Here is a 21,348-nt window from a genome sequence, read left to right on the forward strand (position 1 = left end):
CCAGAGAGCTCGCAGAATCAATTATGTTAGGAGTGCAGTCGAGAGCTGTGAGTTGATGCATCCATTCTTCGATGTCTGGGGAGTGATAGGCTGGAGTGATAAGGAGAAATTCTGTTTTGAGGGCATTTAGTTTCAAGTAATTGAGAGTCAACCAACTGTGTGTTTCCTGAAGAGTTGAGTTGAGTGACCTTATGTCCTCCGGGGAGGAGACTTTCATGTACAATTGAGTGTCATCAGCATACATGTGGTAATGAATGTTGGACAATTTCAGGAGTTCCGTCAGAGTGTCCATGAACAGGTTGAAAAGGGTGGGTGAGAGCATGCATCCCTGTGGGACCCCCAGAGTGAGCGGAGCCAGATTTGACAGAGCCTGATTCACCTTAAGTCTTTGTGTTTCTGTTGTGAAGTAATGAGGGAAACCAATTGAGCACAGTCCCTGATAGCCCCATCCTGTGCTCCAGTACCTTTGTATAGATGCTCCTCATAACTTTCTTGTTGGTTTTCACATGAAATAGAATATCAGAATAGGTGCTGAGTCTTGAAGTTTCCCTTTTATATTTTTGGCTGTAAATTACTTTGTGTTTTGTTGTGACCCACTGCCGCTGCCAAATAGAAGTCGCTTTCTTGCAGTGTGAAACAAATTCCCACTCTTTGCTGCGACCTGTTAGCCCTAAAGATCGCAACAAATATTGGAAAAGCCATCCCCCTCTTGGTTAATATTTATAAGCACTAGCCATTCTGTAGAGTCACACACGCTAAATCTGCTGGGCAATCTTGTGTGTGTGCAGAGCGAAAATGGAGCCATTGTCATTGGTGGGGACTTTATTAGCACCTTCAAACCATCATGTTTGTTACGTGAGGTGCCAAAGATTTTTTGGGCTAACCCTGATTTTGTTGTATGAATGAGAGCCAATCTTTCGAAAGTATCCTTGCAACTAATTGGCATTTCACTATCCTACGGTGTCCACGATTGTAATGGACATTCATCATTGGATAATATGGCTGGCCCGACCTTTAGATTAGGTAATTATAGTAATATTGAGTATATCCTCCTTGACGTCCTTCTGCGGGGTGAAATGTGTGTTATGAAGGTGATAGAAAGTCAAGAGAGGGAATATGACCCCTTAGATTTTTTTTTAAGAGCGTCCTTAATTACTGATATTGAAGAGAATATGGGATTAGAAGGTTTTCCCTTTTTTATCACTAATAATTGCAAGATTGTCAGGTGGCCAAATATTATTAACAATCCTGAATCTATCAAATCGATATATGAAGCTGCAGCTAATCAAAGAACAGATGGTTCAGTGGGACTCACTCAACTCGCCCTATGAGGTAGGAGTACATGTCAATGTTTGATCCTATACAAAATCACAGTTTTATTGTTGCTTATCGAAGGGTGCCAGACTAAATATCAATAAAGTGCAGAAAGCGCAGTCCTCTTAAGTGCAGTAGTGCAACAATTCAAACATGATACCTATATACAATGTGGGTATCCATGATTCAAACTTATCAGTCCAGCATAAATACTGTTCCAATAAAACACATTTTTGCAAACGGTCCCCATGTTAGTGTCAACTTTTCGACTCACAGGTTAATTATGGTGAGTCTCCTCAGGACCAGAACTCCATCTGACCAGGCACCTAAAAGAATGAATTTGTAAGACTGTCTATTAACCTCATGGGCCTATTTCGTATGTATGACATACATCTAACTGAATGGAACACCTACCTCTCAACTGTATGCATCTTGTTTTTATGGAGGTCTCATTCAGTGACATCAATATTTCTTTCTGTAATAAATGAACATATGTGGGTCACCTTGTGTCACTTAAGGCAAACCGGCTTGCAAGTGATGTTAATCAGCAGTCGAGGGCACACATATTGTGTAGCCCTCATCATCTTCTATATGCGCTCCCTATGTCAGACGAACTTAGGTACATATTGTTTAAGATATTGGTCCATGGGAGGCATGGCCAAGGCGCCAAAGATAGCAGCCTTGATCTAGATCTGCTCCGTGCCGCATTTTCCCAGACAATCATTATCCTGCCTCATCTCCCCCACCCCCCTATTTCATGCGGGACTGTGCGGCATGGCTTCCTGATACCCCTCCAAGCCCTGAGTCATCGGAGGCTGGGCGTGTAAGACCGGGGGGGCAATGGTGGCAGAGGTGAACAGCTACAGAGAGGGCCCGAGCTCCTGCAGCCTTGACGTGGATCAGTGTGTGGCTTGAGCAGAAGTCAGTACTGACCGCACAGGAAAAAAGTTGGGGGTGCAGCGGACAACTCTGAGGGGTGCCACACCCCACTGCCCTGAGCAAATGCGACCAGTACGGATCCAGGCAGCAGGGTCCACATACAATAGAAAGGTCCAGGAGACAAAACAGTGCCCCAATCCCATCCGAGCAAAAACCAAAGGAAATGATGGACGGAGTGTTGAACATTGCAAGCACTCACCCCCAGTCAACTGATCTGGGTTTAATCCATCACCGTTCTTTAGCCCACTCTGCCACCCCAGTTCAGACATGGCCATATGCAAATCAGTCTGACCCTGTGCCTCATGGGAACAGTCCAGCCCGAACTGCCAAGCCATGTCTTCCCTGGACCGAAAACAAGCTTCCTAGGACCGGTTTCTGGCATTTCATTCGTCTTCAGCCAGGCTTGCTTGAATCCAGTGGCAAAGTGAGCAAGGGACTCACGTCTGAGCATACCCTGCCAACTTATGGCGAACAAAGCAAAAACCAAAGGAAATGATGGACGGAGTGTTGAACATTGCAAGCACTCACCCTCAGTCAACTGATCTGGGTTTAATCCATCACCGTTCTTTAGCCCACTCTGCCACCCCAGTTCAGACATGGCCATATGCAAATCAGTCTGACCCTGTGCCTCATGGGAACAGTCCAGCCCGAACTGCCAAGCCATGTCTTCCCTGGACCGGAAACAAGCTTCCTAGGACCGGTTTCTGGCATTTCAGCCGTCTTCAGCCAGGCTTGCTTGAATCCAGTGGCAAAGTGAGCAAGGGACTCACGTCTGAGCATACCCTGCCAACTTATGGGGAACAAAGCAAAAACCAAGGGAAATGATGGACGGAGTGTTGAACATTGCAAGCACTCACCCCCAGTCAACTGATCTGGGTTTAATCCATCACCGTTCTTTGGCCCACTCTGCCACCCCAGTTCAGACATGGCCATATGCAAATCAGTCTGACCCTGTGCCTCATGGGAACAGTCCAGCCCGAACTGCCAAGCCATGTCTTCCCTGGACCGGAAACAAGCTTCCTAGGACCGGTTTCGAAGCATGACAGAGCTGAGGTAGCTCCAGTCTAGGCTTTCGAATGCTTTCTTGATGCTTACGAACATGCATCAAGCCCATTCCGGCAGACGCGGACCCTCCCATAGAATCGGCAGTAGCCGCCGAACATTAAGAGCCATACACCGGCCTGATATAAAACTGGACTGGTCAGCATGAATCAACCCAGACATATAGGGAAGTAAACATTGCACAAGTATGCCACTAAGGATCTTACAGTCAACATTTAACATTGACACAGGCTGGTACTCTGTCTTATCTGTAGCAGACTTTCCCGGTTTGAGCAGAGTCGAATTTGCAGTTTAAAATTGCACTCAGGCTGCAATATCAGGCCTGGGGCTTGTTTTAAGGGGCTACTAAAGTGGGAGGCACACTAAGTATTGCAGGCACAGTAGAAGAATTTAATGTACAGGCCCTGGGAATATGGGATACCGTCTACAAGGGACTTATAGGTAAATTAAATATGCCAATCAGGTGTGAGCCAATTTTACTATGTTTAAGGGAGAGAGAAGAAGCACCTTAGCACTGGTTAGCAGTGGTAAAGTGCACAGAGTCCTAAGTCTCAAAAAAATGAATTTCAGCAAACAGAGGCAGGCAAAGGCAAAATGTTTGGGGAGAGACCACTCTATGGCTGACTGGTCTAACAGGGATTAACTTGTGTAATTTTATAATTCCTTGCTATCTATTGCATTAAAGTCTATCTGTACCCGCTAGTTCCTTGTCCAATTAGATTTTGCATTGGTATTCTTGATTTATTATCAAATGAGTACTGTAAAATGTAAGTTCTTGAATGTTCTGTATTTTTCAGGTGACTGATATCCAGTCGAGGACAGTAGTACTGACATGGTCACCTCCTACCACCATAATAATTGAAGATAGTGAAGGAACAGATACACAGGAATCTTACACTTATGATGTTCTGATTTCAGCTTGCGGCAAGGATGGAAAGTACAAAGTTGCTTACACGTGAGCATTTAAGGAAATGTTTCCATATTTGTTTAAAAGTATTTATTTACAAAACGATGGAGAGTGTTTAAATATGATTCTCTGTTTGCTTGGTAAAAGTAGCGTGCTGTTATTCCTCTGGCTAACAGTGCACATACAAAAGATAAGCCAGCTGTAACCCAAAAAATACATCTGCAAAAGGATTTGGTAAGATTTTGATCCTTTGATATGTTGCATAACTAGCATTCATTTGCAAACTCAACTTGGGGTTTAATGTGATGGTTAAAGAAGAGGTATTGGTACTGAGTATCAATTTCAATACTATTTTTTTAAGAATAACATTTTATTGGTGTTTGTGTTTTCATCAAACAGAACATTGCAAACATCAAGTCTAGTGCAAAACAAGTACATACATACATAATGCCAATAGTTTGACATCATCCCTTCACAATGGCACCCAAAAACAGTACATCCATATCCCAGGGACCAAAAGGCTGTAGCCCTGATGACAGTGTGGCTCGTAGGAACCGGCGGGTCAAGAAACCAGTGTATCCCTCTACTAGGTCCCAACTTGTTGTGGGCTCAAATGTTCTTATTTCATTGTCCATAAGCCATGGTCTAGATGGGCATGTTTCTGGTCAATTCCCCAATAGTTTTCCCAGATTTTAACATATGTTTGGAGGCACCCTCTAGCCTGATATACTGGGTGTTCTAGGCCCATGCAGAAGTCCATGGCCTTTGCCCATCCCTCCCAGGATGGAGCCTCCACACTCTTCCATGCCCTCACGTTGTCTAGCTTTGACCACTTGCAATCCCAACCAGATCAGCTCCCTCAGGCACCTATTGCCTTCTGCTTCCTCTATAATGTGTAGTATGGTCAGTTTCGGTTCCCTGGGGACCTTCAAGCCCAGCCCTTTCCCCAATACTCCCTCCTAAAAGCATGATAGGACAGGACAGGTCCAGAAGGTATGTAATAGGTCCCCAGCAGCATTGCTGCAGCACAAGCAATTCCTGAGGCTTGTCAGTCCCATGTGGGACAATCGTGTCTGAGTGAGGTACATGTGGTGAAGTATTTTAAGTTGTATAAGTCGGAACTGAGCTGCCACTACAGCCTCCCTTGGGGCCGCAATTGCCTCCCTCCAGTCCTCGTCTTCAATTTGGCCTAGATCTTGAGTCCACGCCTCCCTCACTGGTATTATCAGGCTGGCTGTTGATGTAACAGTGTTTGATAGAGAACCAATAGCATGTGGGTTTTAATGTAAGTCAGTAGGATATTTGCCTCCAATGGAGAATAGGCTGGGATTACAGTGTCTGTGGGTAAGTAGGGAGTGAGGGAATGCCTCAACTGAAGATAATGAAAGAACTGGGAGCGGTGCATTTGGTATTCCATTTGTAGCTCCAAGAAAGCCTCCAAGAAAGTCCACGTGAGAGGACATTTCCCAGTGTCGCGATGCTGATGGCATCCCATTTGGCAAATCCTTGGAGTGCCGAGACCCGGGGAAGCCTGGTCCTCCTCCACAACGGGGTCTCTAGCATCAGCTGGTTGGCCTATCCTGCGGCCTTTGTTACCTCCTTCCATATGGTCAGTACCACTTATGTGGAGGCAAGCACAGTGCTTCTCCCACTGCCATCATAGAGCAGGTGTGGGAGGCACTAGCGGCCCAGGACCCATCCTTACACAGCATAGGCTGGGTACCCAAACCACCAGTCATTGAGTTCTAATAGATATGCCACCCTGTAATATAGCAGTAGATCCGGAGTGGGGAGGTTTCCTCGAAAGTGGGTCTACACAATTTTGCGAGTGAGATGTGGGGTATCCCCCCGCGCCACAGGAGCTGTCGCAATAGAGCATTTTCACTAGTGAAGAAGCTTTTCTTTACTGGAAACGGGAAATCCTGCAATTGATATAGAAGTTTCAGAAAAGAGACCATCTTAAAGGTGGCCCAGCAAGGACAGTGGGCGTGAGTTCCAGAACTTAATGTCACCAGCCAGTCGTTCGAGCAAATGGAGGTTGAGATCATATGCCAGAGCCCTATCTTTTGTGATATGCACCCCAAGGTACCTTCGTTCTTCCGTAGCCCATGACATGACCGTTGTGTAGTGTGTGATGGGATATGTGGATGATTTAGCCATATTAATCTGCAGGCCCGAGTAAGACCGAAAGATGTTCAAGATTTGCAAACCTCACGGCCCAGAGCTGGGGGTGGGGGGGTCATCCAGGAAGCGCAGAACGCCGTCTGCGTATAATGAGATTCTGTTGCTCACAGTTGGGGACCTGTGCCGTCAGTGGCTCTGTCTCAATGACCTAGAGAAGGGGAGAGAGCCGTCATTCCTGATGGGGTGCCCCTCTCAATGGGGAAACGGGCAGACCACTACGCCAATCCATACCCTGGCCTGTAGGAGAGTGTAGAGCAGTGTAATCTAACCAATGAGTTTGGGGCCAAACTGTAGGTGTGTCAACAGTGCGAAGAAATATTCCCAGTCAAATAAGAAGCACCCTACTTCGACCAATAATAAAGCAGTACGGCACCAGGACCTGCAGGCAGGCAGTAAAACTCTGCTTTAATCCGGCCGAAACACAGCTACACTGCTGGATTACAATTTTTTTTGACATAGTAACTGAGAGACTCAGACATGCGTCTCAAGTGGACATTGGTTAAATGAAAATAGCCGGGCTGTTATTGTTGCTTGACTTGGCAAGTGTTCGAAATAGCACCTTATTGACGCACAGGCACCTTAAATCTGATGAAGCGCGTAAGCCCTAAAACGTGAATTTTAACAGGATGTATAATGATGGCTGCTTAATTTAGCAAAACTCTTGCTAGCTTAGTTTTCTTTGACACACATGCACTTTAGATCTGTTGAAGTGAGTAATGCCCAAATGTGAAATTTAACATATTGCATAATGATGGCTTTTAACATTGTTTTTATCCATTGAATTACGTATATGAAATTGTTACTGTTATGTGTATGTAACGGTTTTAATTAATCATGCATAATCATAACAAATGAATCCGTCAACTGAGTGGAACGCTTTCTGGAAGTCAACCAAGGGTAGGGCTTGATGTCCTGGTAGGCTAGCACTCATTTCGATAGTGTTGTGGTCTTTTCTGATATTAGGCCTAGTTGCTCTTCGGGGCATAAATTCTGACTGATCTGGGTGGACCAATTTCTCGATCACTCCAGACAACCTAGTGGCCAGTACTTTAGCTTAGACCTTAATCTCCGTGTTTAACAGTGAAATAGGACTGTATTCCTCTCAACGTGTACCGCTATATCCCAGTTTCAGGATCGCCACTATGTCTGCCGTCCACAGATCTCTAGGCAGCCGGCTCCTCTTTAGAGCCTCCTGAAATGTCTCCAGCAGATGTGGGCCAACCTAAGGCCAAAGCAGTCTCCAGAACTCAGCCGGATACCCATTGGGCCCCGGCCCTTATCTAGTTGAAGCTGTTCCAAGGTCGTCCCTAGTTCCTTCAGGGTGACATCTGCTTCTAACACTTCCCTGTCTGCTAATTAATGTTTGGTCTGAAGCACTGCAGATCCGGCCGCCTCCCTATCTGATCAAGGCTATACAATCATTGAAAGTATTTAGCAGAGACCTGTGCTATGTCCGTGCTGCCTGTAACTCGTAAACCTAGTTCAATATCAATGTAGGATATAGGATTACTCGCAGTGTGGGGTGTACACAGCCAGTGAAGAGTGTTTCTAGCCTTATCCCCCCATTGGTATATCTGAATGCGCGTGGCCAGCCACACCACCCGGACTTCCCGCATGTGTTACTTTTGCAGAAGTGGCTGGGTGTGCACAAACAAATGCAAAAACAGCAACAAACACAAAATCAAATGGGTGCATGGATTACCAACCAGCTCTTAGCACCGCCATTTAGTCTTGTAGGAAAATCGTGCAGACCCCATATCATTCAACTGATTGGGTTAGGCCGGGGGCCACAGGGGATTAGGTGCAGCAGCATTTCATGTAAGGTCCATTTCAGTTTCAGACCCTAAACCCCCGTCCTCTGCATGTTCAGGGCCTGCAGGTTCTGTTTCACCGTTTGGAAGGATCTCCATTACTGCTGGACCTTCAAGGTGTAGTTCGGGAATATCATTACTGGGGAGGACTGATAGGTATTGTGCCAAGAGAGCATGCTGCTCGGAGAACAGCATCCCGGTCCGCATAGTTGAGGATGCGGGCAATGAAGGGTCGGGTGTGAAGCCCCCTGAGGGCTTGGCTGTGAGGGCCCTGTGTGCGCTCTCTTTGAGAAAGCAAGAGAAGACCTCTGAAATTGGCATCCAGCTCCTCAGCCGGTCTGAGATGAAAGTAGTTGTAGTGGCCCCCGACCGCCCCTTCCGGGAATCCCACGATTCGTAAGTTGCTGCGTCGGGGCCTACCCTCTGCGTCTTCCACTCTTGCCTCCAACTGACTGACTAGTTTTTGCAAGACAGCTAGACGGGGTTAATGTGATTTGACAGTGTCTTCAGTTTCAGACACCCTCCCTTGTACCATTGTGACTCTTTTAGCGGAGTCCACTTTCGGCTCCCCCATTTTGCCCTTCATCATCACTTTGAGGGCTTGGACTGTCTTGCGGATAGAGGCTGTCTGGAGGCCCACTGGACCAGCAACCTCTCCTGGTAAGGCTCCAGCTTCCTCCAGTGCCACAGTTTGCTTAGTGTACTTATCAATCTTTTGTTGAGCTGCTGGGGATGAAGGTTTATCGCTTGCCATGGCTCTTTATAGACACTGTTTGGAAAGAGCACTGTGTGAATAGCCCCACCTCTATCCTGGAGACGGATTCTGTCACACCAAGGGCGTTGCACCACAGCGCATCAGACAGCCTACTTAAACACTTGTCACTCACCGCTTGCTAGGGTCTCAGAGGGGCGTCATCTGGGCACGGCTCAGGTCCCTCTTCTTCCCCCACTGTCCCACGCAATGCGGGGGGCCCTGTGGCCCCATCACGCCACCGACTCCAGGTCCCTACCGTCTTTTATCACAAGGGGCAAGAGCTACAACGGAACACAGCAGAATCAGGGAGGTGCAGCTCGGTGTGTCCACACAGCAATCCCTCCTCTTGGCAGATCCCCTTGTCCTTCCCCTTGCTGATGGGGCACTCGGGCCCAGTGGCAGGATCCAGGTAACAATGCAGAGTAGTAGGGACTCGTGGGCGGAGGTGATGAAGAGAGGAAAACATAGAAATAGTGGAAAGCCGATTCCACAGACCACTAGTCTTGCTTTCTGTCGTTCACGTTTTGCAGCATAGGCCAGTGTCAACGACCATCCGCAGAGGGAAAGTTAAAATGCAGGGGGTCACCTTCACAGTGCAGTAGCTCCTGGCCTGGCACAGGCCACATCCACACCACCAGATGCCCCTACTCCTTGTGCCAAAGAGCCAGGACCCCTGCAGTAGGACAGTCATGCCGCCTCCCAGGTCCTTCCTCCGATCCCAGCCCTCAATGTCCATTCTCTGCGGTCCTTCAGGTAGGCCGCTTGTGTGGGAGAGCAACGACCGACAGCAGCGGCAGCCAGAGGTGGACCCACACTGCTCTGGACGGACCCCCAGCTGCATGACCCAGCCTCCAATTCACCCTGAGGCGCTTGTCCGTGCCAGTTGGGCCGCTGTTTATTTGCTCACCATGCTTTTCCAGTTTGGACCAAGCCATGTGTAAATCAGTCTAGACCCTGCTCGCCATTGGAACAGTCCAGCCGGAACTGCTAGGCCATGTCCTTCCTGGACCGGAAACAAGCATCCTGGGACCGGTTTCGGGGTATCATCCCTCATCAGTCAGGGTAGCTTGAATCCAGTGGCATAGTGAGCACAGAACCCACGTCTGGGCATATCCTTTCAACTTAGGGTGACTTTAGCAACACAATAAGATGTTGTACGTAATGCCAAATACTGTCAAACATTCACCCCCACTACAGAGATCTGGTCCTAAATCCTTCGTTTTTTTGGTCACCATGCTATTCCAGTTTGGACCCAGCCATATGCAAATCCGTCTCAACTCTGCTCCCCATGGGAACAGACGACCTGGCAGTTAGGGCTGGACTGTTCCCATAGGGATCCCGGTCAAGACTGATTTACACATGGCTGCATTCACACAGGGGTGTGGCGTGGTGAGCACAAAAACGATGGATTCAGGCCCAGATCTCTGCACTGTGGGTGAGTGTTTGACATTATTCAGCATTCCGTCCATCAGTTGTTCTTTTTGCATTTATTTCCTCTCAGGCGGCTGTATTGGGCCCCATGTGGTTCGGCTGCTGCCGTGCAGCCCGCTACAGAGCCAAACTGCGCCACGTCCTGGGGTCCGGTCCTGCCTGAGAAGCCCCAAGGAAAGGTACTGACAAGGGCAGACGGGGGATCTTAAGGAGGCACCCCCCTCCTCAAAAGCGCCAGCCCCTCACTCTTCAGTTCCCTGGCGTCCCTCAATTGTTCTTTTTGCATTTGTCACCCTGAGTGGGACGGGGATGCCCAGACTTGGGTCCCGTTCTTGCCATGCAACTGAATTCAGGCTGGCCTGGCTGATGAGGGATGATAACCCAAAACCCGTCCTAGGATGCTTGTTTCCGGTCCAGAGAGGACTTGGCTGGGCAATTTCGGGCTTGACTGTTCCTGTGTAGAGCAGGGTCTAGATTGATTTGCATAGAGCTTGGTCCCAACTGGGGTGGCGTGCATACATGCCAACATTTTAAAAGGGTAAAGTGGGAGATTTTTTTTAAAATAATAGGGAGAATGTGTTTCTCCCATTGACTTATGTTGAGGCCTTAATCAGGTCTATTGTCATGTACTGGGACTAAATGAAAATATGTTTTTTTTTACCTTACCTATCAGGAGCACGGAGAAAGTGGCTTGGTAGCTGCTGTGGGGACTAACAGTGCCACTTCTCAGTGACCAGTCCTGCCTGGGGAGCCCCAAGGAAAGTTAGTGACAAGGGCAGACGGAAGATCAGGCAGAAGGCACGCCCCTGGAAACGTCCACCCCTCAATCTGCATTCACTGGCATCCCGCTCCACTCTGGCGCAACTCCATTTCCATTCTCATACGCTGCGCGGTCCCCTGCGTCAGTGATGTTGGGCTCCGCTCAGTGCAGCCACCCACACTGGCGCAGCAATGGGGAAGGAGTCACCACGCCTCAGAGCTCGATCTGGCATTGAGAGCCCAGAGGAAAAGGGGTCCAGAAATGGCAGATTAGTGTGAGGCGCACTTCTACAGAGCTGCTGCCATGATCTACTTTCAAGCCACGCCCCCCCAATTTCAATTCCTGATCACTAGTGGAAGGATCAAACTCAGTATTTGTATTTAGTACCAGTAGCCATGTCTGCTTATCTGATTATACTTAACAGTGGACTCAAATCTATTAAGAACTGTAAACTAGGCTAGTATCTTTCGATCACTGTACATACATTTCATGGATGTCATCTCTTTTTAATATGTTACGCCATGGAGTGAGGATTGTTGTAATTAACCTTTTAGAGGTAAATGATAACCTCCTAGGTTTTTTGGAATCCACTGTCAACGCAAGGGGAACCGGAATGCTTGTTTTAATAGATACCAACATGTATTACATAACATATGGCTTTTCATTTAGCTATTTTTGCTCACGGACAGTGACTCTTTGGTGATAACTGGTCATTTGGCAGAGTTACAAACTGAACTAGTCAGTCTTCATAATTAGGAACGTACAGAAACACTGTGACGGGAAACTGAAACAGGATATTGTTGACCGTATTATCCAGCTTTGGTTGGGGAATAGAGCACTACAGATTTCAGTTAATTTGTGGTCTTGTGAAAAATGTGACAATCAAAAGCTGTGGCTGCTGTGTTCAGATTCTAAACCTCTAGCCAGTCAGTGCTGTTCATCTCTGTCTGGATGTGCTCACACTGAAGGATGGGAGCAGGCACGAAATATTCATAGGAATTTTAATTGCAGGTGAAGCAATGCAAACCTCATAAATGGAGTCTGTCCAATATCTATATGCATTCTAGCATAAGAGAGGGTTAGAAGTGCACTGTCAGCCACAGGGATATGTATTGAGTATGACACGGTGCAAACATCAAAAGCAGGAATATCCTTTCTCTAGACATATCACAGGACAGAGTTGCTCAACGAATGTCTGTTGTTCTCCAACTGAATTCAGACCTGCTTGTGTTAAAAAGTAGATACCACAATCCCTCCCAGATGGGCTACAGGCACCCTAGACAACACTACACCGAGCCTATGCTATAAATCAGCAACAGCCAACCATCAGTCTTCCTATTGCCTGGTGAGGGGTATTATAGTTAGCATCGACTAAGGATGAACAAACACTGTACATCTTGTCCAGCAGAGCCTTGTGCTCTACTGGAGGCAGAAGCCAAAATCAGTTGCCCCTTCACCGTACTCCAAAATATTAGGCTCACTAAGAAAACAGGTAGCATAGCAAACGTTAGAAGGGGGACACAGTGTTCAGTAGTGATGTAAGAACTTTCATCCCTACAGTCCCCTCTATTACTAATGATTTAAATCCAGTAATTAATTTGTTCATGGGTTCTCCTTTGTAGCCAAAGCATAGCCTTCTTTAAGCCCTCTTAACCTTCATACCTGAAGCTTATGGAGTACGTTGTGGACTTTATAGTATCGCATTTATTTATTATGGGAAACAACCGTTACACCGCATACTTTACAATGCATGCTTTTACCCCGCATGCCATTACAACGAAAATGGCTTGCTGTAGGGGGTAGAAGGTGTTCGATTTAACTCCAAAACCTTCCCTACTGTTGCACAGACTGGAGTTGGAATAGTAAATTATACTATTCGAAAATCCAGCGCAACCCCAACAGCAAGTCAGGGTAAACAATTGCATTGTAACGGCATACAACCATTTATTATATATTACATGTAAGTGTAGTTATTTGTTGTTCATGGTGACTGCCAAAGGGGTCTAGGTATTCAAGCAGATGTAGAATAGCTTGTATAACTTAGTGTCATACAGCAGTAAATATGACCCCCGTGACTGCATTATTTCTTAGTTTTTCAGGGGAGTAGCAGTTTCCACACTATTGGTAAGGGGTGTTTTGTTAGGGAGTCCTGGAAGTCAGTGACTTTGTCTTCACTGCATATCTTTTGATGCATTGTCCAGATCCTAGTCCTCGATTAGCTAAACATAGAAAGAGTCTTTAGAACAAGTTTTATATACAAGAAGAAAACATTACCTTCAGAAAGATGGTTCGCAAAAATACTTGTTTTCTTCTACAGATCATTGTTTACCAAACATTACCAATGCAGGTAGGTGGATTTCTTATCTGGAAGATACCCATGTGGGAAAACTAAAGTAACATGTAAGTAACCTTTTCTTTTCCATGGTCCTTCTTGCATGAATGAAATAACATTTATAATGACAAGTGCATGCAAATAATATGAAAGAATGTTGAAGAATGATTTCTGGTAAAGTATTTTAATGTGTGTTTTTGTGACACGGTAAAGGGTATAATTCAATTTAACCTTTTCCTCTAACCTATTTTTCAGTGGAGAAAAGAACTGTGTAACTGTTGATGATCTAAAGCCAGCAACTGATTACCATGCAAGGTAATGCAGCATATTTAAAAAAAGAATTATGAGGGAGAGCTGTTTGAGTTAAATGAGGCTCCCTATATAGTTAATATTTGCTGTTTTAGTCAACTTTGCATGGATACTCTTGCATGCCAACAGAGTTAACTGTTAAATTCTGAATCCGTTGTTCAATTCTCTTGGTTGAAACTATAATAAGGTGCCTTTAAGCTTGGGTGATTTAGTTGTATAAAATGCTCAAATTCTACTTGGCCTCACTTGGCTTGCATGTAGTAATACACTTCCCAATTAATTGTTTTTAGGCCCTGGGATGTAAGTGTGTATGTAACTGCAAAACAAGTTTCTGTACTGGATGGAGCTCTATTTACCCACTGACCTTTTAAGATAAATGGGAAACGCTCCCAAGAAATACCTTCTCCCTACCCTCTTTTGCATAATCTCCAAAGGTGTCGGTGTGCAACTCCTGTCTGCTGCCATATTAACCACCTGAAACTTATTTTATGTAATTTTTGGTTGATACCCTCGAAGTAACAAATGGCCTGTCTGTTCTGCATTCTCTGAAACCTTACCATGTTTATTCCAGCAAAGTTGTGTTTGCTCGTGTAACTATAGTAGGGAAAGTTTTAGATTGACTTACTGAAAAAGAACTGTATTCATCTAGCCAATGGGTGTAGTCTCAGGAAGATTACGTATCTTTCCGCAGAGAGAAGTGGTTTGGATCATCTTGGGTCTGCAACTTTCCTCCATCAATATAAAGGCACACAGTATACTATATATTAAATACAGCAGACTATGTCCTACGATTAAAACAGACAAAATGAGGCTGGTTTATGACAGTAAATCTATTTTTGTTCTTTGGTGGTATATACTCGCCTTATTTAATGCCTCGGCTGCAAGACCAGGACCGGAGGAAGATCCTTCTCTTACCTCGCCGCCAAATGCTGGAACGCCATGCCTCTCCACCTCAGGCTCTCACCGTCTCTGACCCAATTCATGAAGGATCTCAAGACCTGGCTCTTCGAATAAACCACAGCGCCCAGTCGGACCTGCAAACCCATGCTTAACAAGTACTGATTGATTGATTGAGTTATCATCATTGAACCGAGTCCTAGAATGGGAAAGTCTTTGCACAAGAGTTATGAGCATTAATATGTTTGTAGCATTTTGGACTGCAGACACACATGCTCTGCATTCTTCTGCCATTGTGTTGGACTCAGACTGTTGCAACTTGTTTTTCTTCAAAGAAGTCTTTCGAGTCACAAGGTCTCAGTTTGGTAGTGAACGTGCTAGGACACCTACTTCATTGTTAGATTGTTTTCCCTGCCATCGGGTTTAGACATGTATCAGAGTTGCTCCCTATATTGTTGCATTCGCTAGTGATCGTTGTGTTCCCAGGGCCTGTCGCCGAGAAGAGTTCTCTACGTGTACTCCCTTTCATCCAGCATTTTGAATAGAGTCGTCAGAGACCGGGCCAGTCAGCCCTCGAGGCGCTCAAGCCTTTCAGTGACTCGCATCTTCCCTATCGAAACCGAAGAATGAAGACACACAGAGCATGATGGAATGTATGCCCTAGAAAGAGATGCTCTTAGTGCCAATGAAGTTAGCACTGGGCCAACCTCCATTCCATCTGTTTCAGTCATCATAGGAAATTCCAGACATAAACAGCAAGGAAAACCCACTTAACTCTGAAGAAAAGGAGTTTGGTGAGTCATCAACCCAGCCCTGAGATAAGCTGATACGATTCCTGAGAGCCGGAGGAGAAACAACTCAAAGAGGAAAAAGAGGTGCCCTTAAAGACCCGGTATCTACCTCAGTTGACCCGAGCCTCACAACAAGGCTATGCTGGGACGTACAAATACGATTCATACCCACAGCTCTACACAGGCCTCAAATACATATGCATGGCCGCACCTCAAAGCTGAAAACTACCCTCTTGTGCTCAGGTCTAGAGCCCCTTGTGCAAGCTATTGTCACACCTGGCTGCGCCACCATTCTTGGGCTCTAGTCGGCACGGAGGGAAGGCATCAGAGCGGAAGCAGGATCCAACTAAGCTTGTCGACCCTATAGGCCCTTGAGTCTGCGACCACATGTCAGCGCTGTACATTCGAGGCCGAAAGCAGCGTCCGTGCCAAAACCAACATCGGCTCCGAAATTGTAGACAGCAGACTTCAAGGAGAGACCTATCCTCAAAAAGCTTTAACAGGGGCTTGATGAAAGGCACACACCAGCCAGATCTCTACCACTGGTATGACTTTGCCTAGAAAGCAAACATTTGTCTTTGAGGACGCTACATAACTGGACATTCCTCCTCAGCCGGCACCTTGCAGTAGGCCTAAGGACATCCTGAACAATGTTAACCCTCTTCCATCTAAGTACAAGACATCATTTGCTACCTCTTAAATTTACAGAATTCAGGGATAGCTTACATAGGCAACAAGTATTTGACTACTGGCCATAGAAAGGAGGAAAGATTTGAGGCTGATTCCATTGAGTGGGTGAATGCAATCCAGCACACTGTGGAATCTGAACTCTCTTGATGTGTTTTCTTCAACACAATGAGAGAAATATGTGTAGCACTGCAGAATAAAATTGATAAACTGATGCAGTCAACATTGAGTTAAGCCTTGTAAGAGTGGACCTGCACTAAATTAGTGAAGCTGAAAAGACGAAGTCAGAATGAGTAAAAGTGTGGAAACTACAAATGCACCCTCTAGCTAAAGAGTCATAAAAATGGCACTGAAGGTGAAAGGCATGGCAGACACATACAGGGTCCTACAGAAACAAACAGTTTTGAATGAATGCCCCGGAAAGTTTCAATCAATCATTTATAAAGTGAGGCAAAACACCCATGAGGGTTTCAAAGTGCTTGAGTTGCTAGCTGCTACTTGGTGATCTGTTCATTCGAACAGCAGGGATATGAGTCCTTTCCTGAGTTGTTGGAGCGATGAGGCAGTCCTGAGGTGCAGGGGAAGGTTGTTGTAACTTTGTCCGCCAGGCGTGAGAAAGATCGCCTTCCACTCTTAGCTTGGCGAAACCGGGAGGTGTCTGCGAGGAACAGGGAGTGGGGTCTTGGATGTCTGGTTGGTTGGTGGAAGGTCATGCATTTGTTGATGTATGCTGGTCATTCATTGTGCAGGGCTTTGTATGCCTGGGTCAACATCTGACATCTCTTCTGGATCAGAAGCCAGTGTTGCATCTTGAGGTGTGGGTGTGATGTGGGTCCGTCTGGGGAGGTCGAGGATTAGTTTAATCCACAAAACTATTTATCTCTGCACTATGCACTGGTGGACTCCAGAATTTCTGAGTCAGGAAATGTGTCCTCACTGAATTTGAACAGGCAGCTGCTACAAACCACACTACCAGCGATACGTGTGAAGTACCTATTTGATTCTGCTGAGCTCTGATGATGCAGGATTTCTGGATATGAGCCTTCGTTGTGCAGGGGATTGATATATTTTCATGGACATGATAACAGCATAAACAAATATTTGACATGGGAGCTTGTGAGAGCAGGTACCCTGTTTTGGCTATCTTAGCAGGAAATACACTCACAAATAAATGATGTAGGCTCAATTACGGGGTTAGACGGATCTTTTGATCACTATGCGCTTGCTAGGTTTTCCATTGGTCAGTGTAGGGACTGATGGGAAGTAGGGTACAACTGAAACACTATGGAATATTATGATTAAAATGTATAATTAGGCATTAGTTCATCTTTATAATTAGGTGTGAGGAAAGCTGTCGTGAGCTGTTGCTTAGCACCACATGGAGGCTGTTTGAAAATTGCTTGAAAATTGCACACTGCACTTTACTTAGGAATTGAAATTTGCACACTGATCTTAGCTTTTTAACAAAGACGATTTTAGAAATACTGTAAAAGTTACCTGCTAGAGACCCTGCGGTGGCCGTCTGTAAGAGCGGGCCCGCCGCGATCGGGGTCAGCCTCTAGTTCCCGCGGCAAGACTATAAAACACACGCTGGCGCGACCGTGCAGCGTGGGAGGAGGGGGGTGTGAGGAAAGCGGTCGTGAGCTGTTGCTTAGCACCACATTGAGGCTGTATGAAAATTGCTTGAAAATTGCACACTGCACTTTACTTAGGAATTGAAATTTGCACACTGCTTTTAGCTTTTTAACAAAGAGGTTATAGATTGCTACCAGGACGAAAACAACAGTATCCTTTTGACCAATCAGGCAAATAATGCCTATAACTACACCGAGAGCCAAAATACTGGAAATTCAGCTTATATTATCCTGTGTAAAACATCTAATGTAATCAATTGCATCCTGCTAAACACCAGATCCATGTAAAAGCATAAATATGAACTGGAATACTTAATATCAGTTGCTAGCCCAGATCTGGTGTTCCTCACCGAAACGTGGGCATCTCCTTCCTCTGAACCAGACTGGAACATTGCAGTCCCAGCTGGCTATTTGGTGGCACAAGTAGAAAGGGAAGGAGCAACAGGAGGTGGTATCGCACTGATATATCGCTCTCATTTTAAGGTGAACTTTAGAGTGGAATCTACATAGGAGGCAGAGGCTATGTCTTTTAGTGTAAAACTTAATAACCAAGAACTCTTACCTGGTTTACTGATATACAGGCCGCCAGGGATGAGAGCGCCTTTCACTAGATCACTGCAAACCTTTCTGGAATCCTGCCTTGATACTACCACCTTTACAGTCTTAGGGGACTTTAACTTCTATTTAGAAGAAAATAACAACCCAGATTCCTCTAGACTAATTGACAATATGGCAGGCTATGGAATGAACCAGATTGTACACGAGCCTACCCACCAAGCCGGACACACGCTGGACGGTATTTTTACTAGCAATGATCATATTGAAGTAGGAAATGTGCAGTCCGTACCCTGGTCAGAACATGCGGCAATACATTTTAAAGTAAAAATAAATTCACCTATTAATGGCTGAAGGGATTGCCCTCTGTTAGCTAAAGCTCGCCCCTGGGCTCGTATACAGAGAGAAGAGTTCATTACAATTTTGACGAATAGATTCCCCCTCATGGAGGATAGTAATGACGGGGCAAATAATTTTGACAAATGGGTCAGCCAGGTGGTAAATGAGCTGGCCCCTGAGGAAAGTAAGCAACCTAAGAGGAGACTAGCCACCTCTCCATGGTATTCAGCAGAGATCAGGCTTGTTAAAATTAAATGCCGGCGCCAGGAGCGGATCTGGAGATCGGACTATAGCCTAGAGCATAGGAAGGAATATAATAGAACCTTGGAGGAGTATAAAACCGCAATAAAACAGGCCAAGACGGCATATTTTACAAAAAAAAATTCAAGAGGCCACCAATTCCCCTAAGGAACTTTTTAAAACAGTATCAGTTTGACCTAAGTGTCCACGTGACATAACGTTTGTCCCAGATCAAAATTTTGTTGACAAACTGGCTCTGTTTTTTAAGCAAAAGGTCCAAGCAGTTTATAACGAACTCCAGAACCTGCCAGTAAACTTGGGAATAGACAACAGAGAACTAACTGAGACCTCTCCAACTTTGAATAGCTTGTCCCAGTTCTCCTTGCTTAATGAAAAACAGGTAACCAACCTGTTAAGTCAAACTAAGTCAGGTTCACCCCTTGACCCATGTCCCCCCTACATACTACGTCTGGCCTCAGAAGAGATAAGTGCTGTTTTGACCCCTCTCTTTAATGAGACCATACGATCCGGAGTCTTTCCACAGAGATGGAAAAAGGCCTGTATAAGACTCATTTTAAAGAAAGACTCATTGGAACCTCAGGACACCAAGCACTATCGACCTATATCCTGTCTCCCACTGCCGTCAAAAATACTGGAGAAAGCCATGAACCAGGAGTTGATGGAGTATGTGGATTCTAATAATATCCTGGACTCCTCTCAGCATGGCGTTAGATCACGACATTCTACAGAATCTGCTTTAATAATTGCAACAGAGCAGATTCGTAAGGTCATGGATGAAGGTGGCAGAGCTGTCTTAATTCTGCTTGATTTAATGGCAGCTTTTGACACCGTAAATCATGTGGCCTTACTACAGAGACTTAAAGCTGTAGGTGTCAGGTCCTTCCTGGACTCCAGAGTACAACAAATTTACTGGGGTGGAATTCAGTCTGGAGAGTTCTTCCTCCCATGTGGAGTCCCTCAAGGATCAGCGCTATCCCCCACATTGTTCAATCTGTATGTGACCCCATTGGCTAAATTGATAAAAGATCAAGGTCTGACACTGGTGTCATATGCAGATGACACCCAATTAGTAGTGTCACATACACACTTACACAGAGTGTCGAAGTCACAGCAGAACCGGCAGGCTAGGGCTGGTCTGCCTTCCTAAGATAAAAAGAGCCTGATTGGGTGGCAAGGGTTTTTCATTTCAGGCGGCAAAGTTATGGAACTCCCTCCCGATAGAGCTACGTTTGCAAGCGAATAAGATCTTGTTTAGAAAGGCACTAAAAAGGCACTAAAAACTTTGCTTTTTACAAAAACCTAGTCTAGGAGCAGCCAATCCCAATCCTCACTCAGCGCCAAGACGCCTCGGCAATAGTGAGCTTAATAAATAATTCAGTCAGTCAGTTCATCATAGTCACTTTGTTCATGAATGCAAGCAGGTTTTAACTTGTGGCACAGTGGAAGGGATAGTTGAATTTATTTTCTAATTTTACTTGATTTTTTTGTAATGATTGTGGATTGAGAAGCGGTGAAGATGACTGGGCAGGCAGGGGGATGACTTTATGGCAGGATGACTAGGCTAGGGTTAGTAATTTGATACACTAATGACTTGGATTGGCAGTGAAGTCAGGAGCTAAATTAAATGCAAGGTAGTGTCTCAGAACGCACAACGGCATAAGCTTAAAATGTTGGTCGTTCAAAAGACCCATTTGATGGGCAGCAAGGGCTGATTTGTTTGATTAGGTTAGTTTGATTTGGTGGCAGATTCCAGATTTATATGGGAACCATGTAGTCTAGCAGTAAATGTAAGGAACATTGTACAAGCTGAGGCAAGCAAAGTGCGAGTGGATCCACAGAAGGGCTGTGTGACAGTTAGTGGAATGTGGTGAAGAACACAGAAACAATAGAAAGATATCTCAAAAGTAGAGTAGGGGGTCTAGGGGACCTAAGTTTAAAGACTCAAACAGTAAATAATCCCAATCCTACATATCAATACAAAGAAAACTGTGAGTCTGAGACAATAAGTGACCTTAGAAAAGCTACACCATCAATACTAAACAATGAAAGTGTTCATACCAAAATATCACACTGAATATATGCATGCATTAAAGATCTATAAATGCATCAAAGGTTCCCATCACCCACACGAGGTGGCTTGCTTCATCATTTGGGAAACCAGGGACTTGCCTGAGAACCAGACACCACCAGGTGAACGTGGATCAGGGTTCAAAGTTTGTCCCGGATGCAACTATGAAAATGTTGCTGCCAATGGAAGAAACCACTCTGGAAAATGATATGGGGTGATGTGTGCAGTGCGAGAAAAATAAATGTGATGCGATAAAATTGGAAAACAAGGCACAGAAAAATGTATTAAAGTGCTGCCTTGATACCAAATTAAA

General features: G+C 45.5%; 1 protein-coding gene across 6 annotated transcripts in view; it reads left to right on the forward strand.

Annotated features, from left to right (window-relative positions):
* Nucleotides 1–21,348, forward strand: part of FNDC3A (fibronectin type III domain containing 3A) — a 1,314,248-nt gene that overhangs the window by 713,027 nt on the left and 579,873 nt on the right. For all 6 annotated transcript variants that reach the window (XM_085621888.1, XM_085621893.1, XM_085621890.1 and 3 more), the window contains 2 exons: nt 4,113–4,270; nt 13,750–13,809. In XM_085621888.1, coding sequence (XP_085478014.1) covers nt 4,113–4,270; nt 13,750–13,809 — 218 coding nt within the window. The remainder of the gene's footprint in view (nt 1–4,112; nt 4,271–13,749; nt 13,810–21,348) is intronic.

This window comes from Triturus cristatus, chromosome 8 (assembly GCF_964204655.1).
Source record: "Triturus cristatus chromosome 8, aTriCri1.1, whole genome shotgun sequence".
Classification (NCBI taxonomy): domain Eukaryota; kingdom Metazoa; phylum Chordata; class Amphibia; order Caudata; family Salamandridae; genus Triturus; species Triturus cristatus.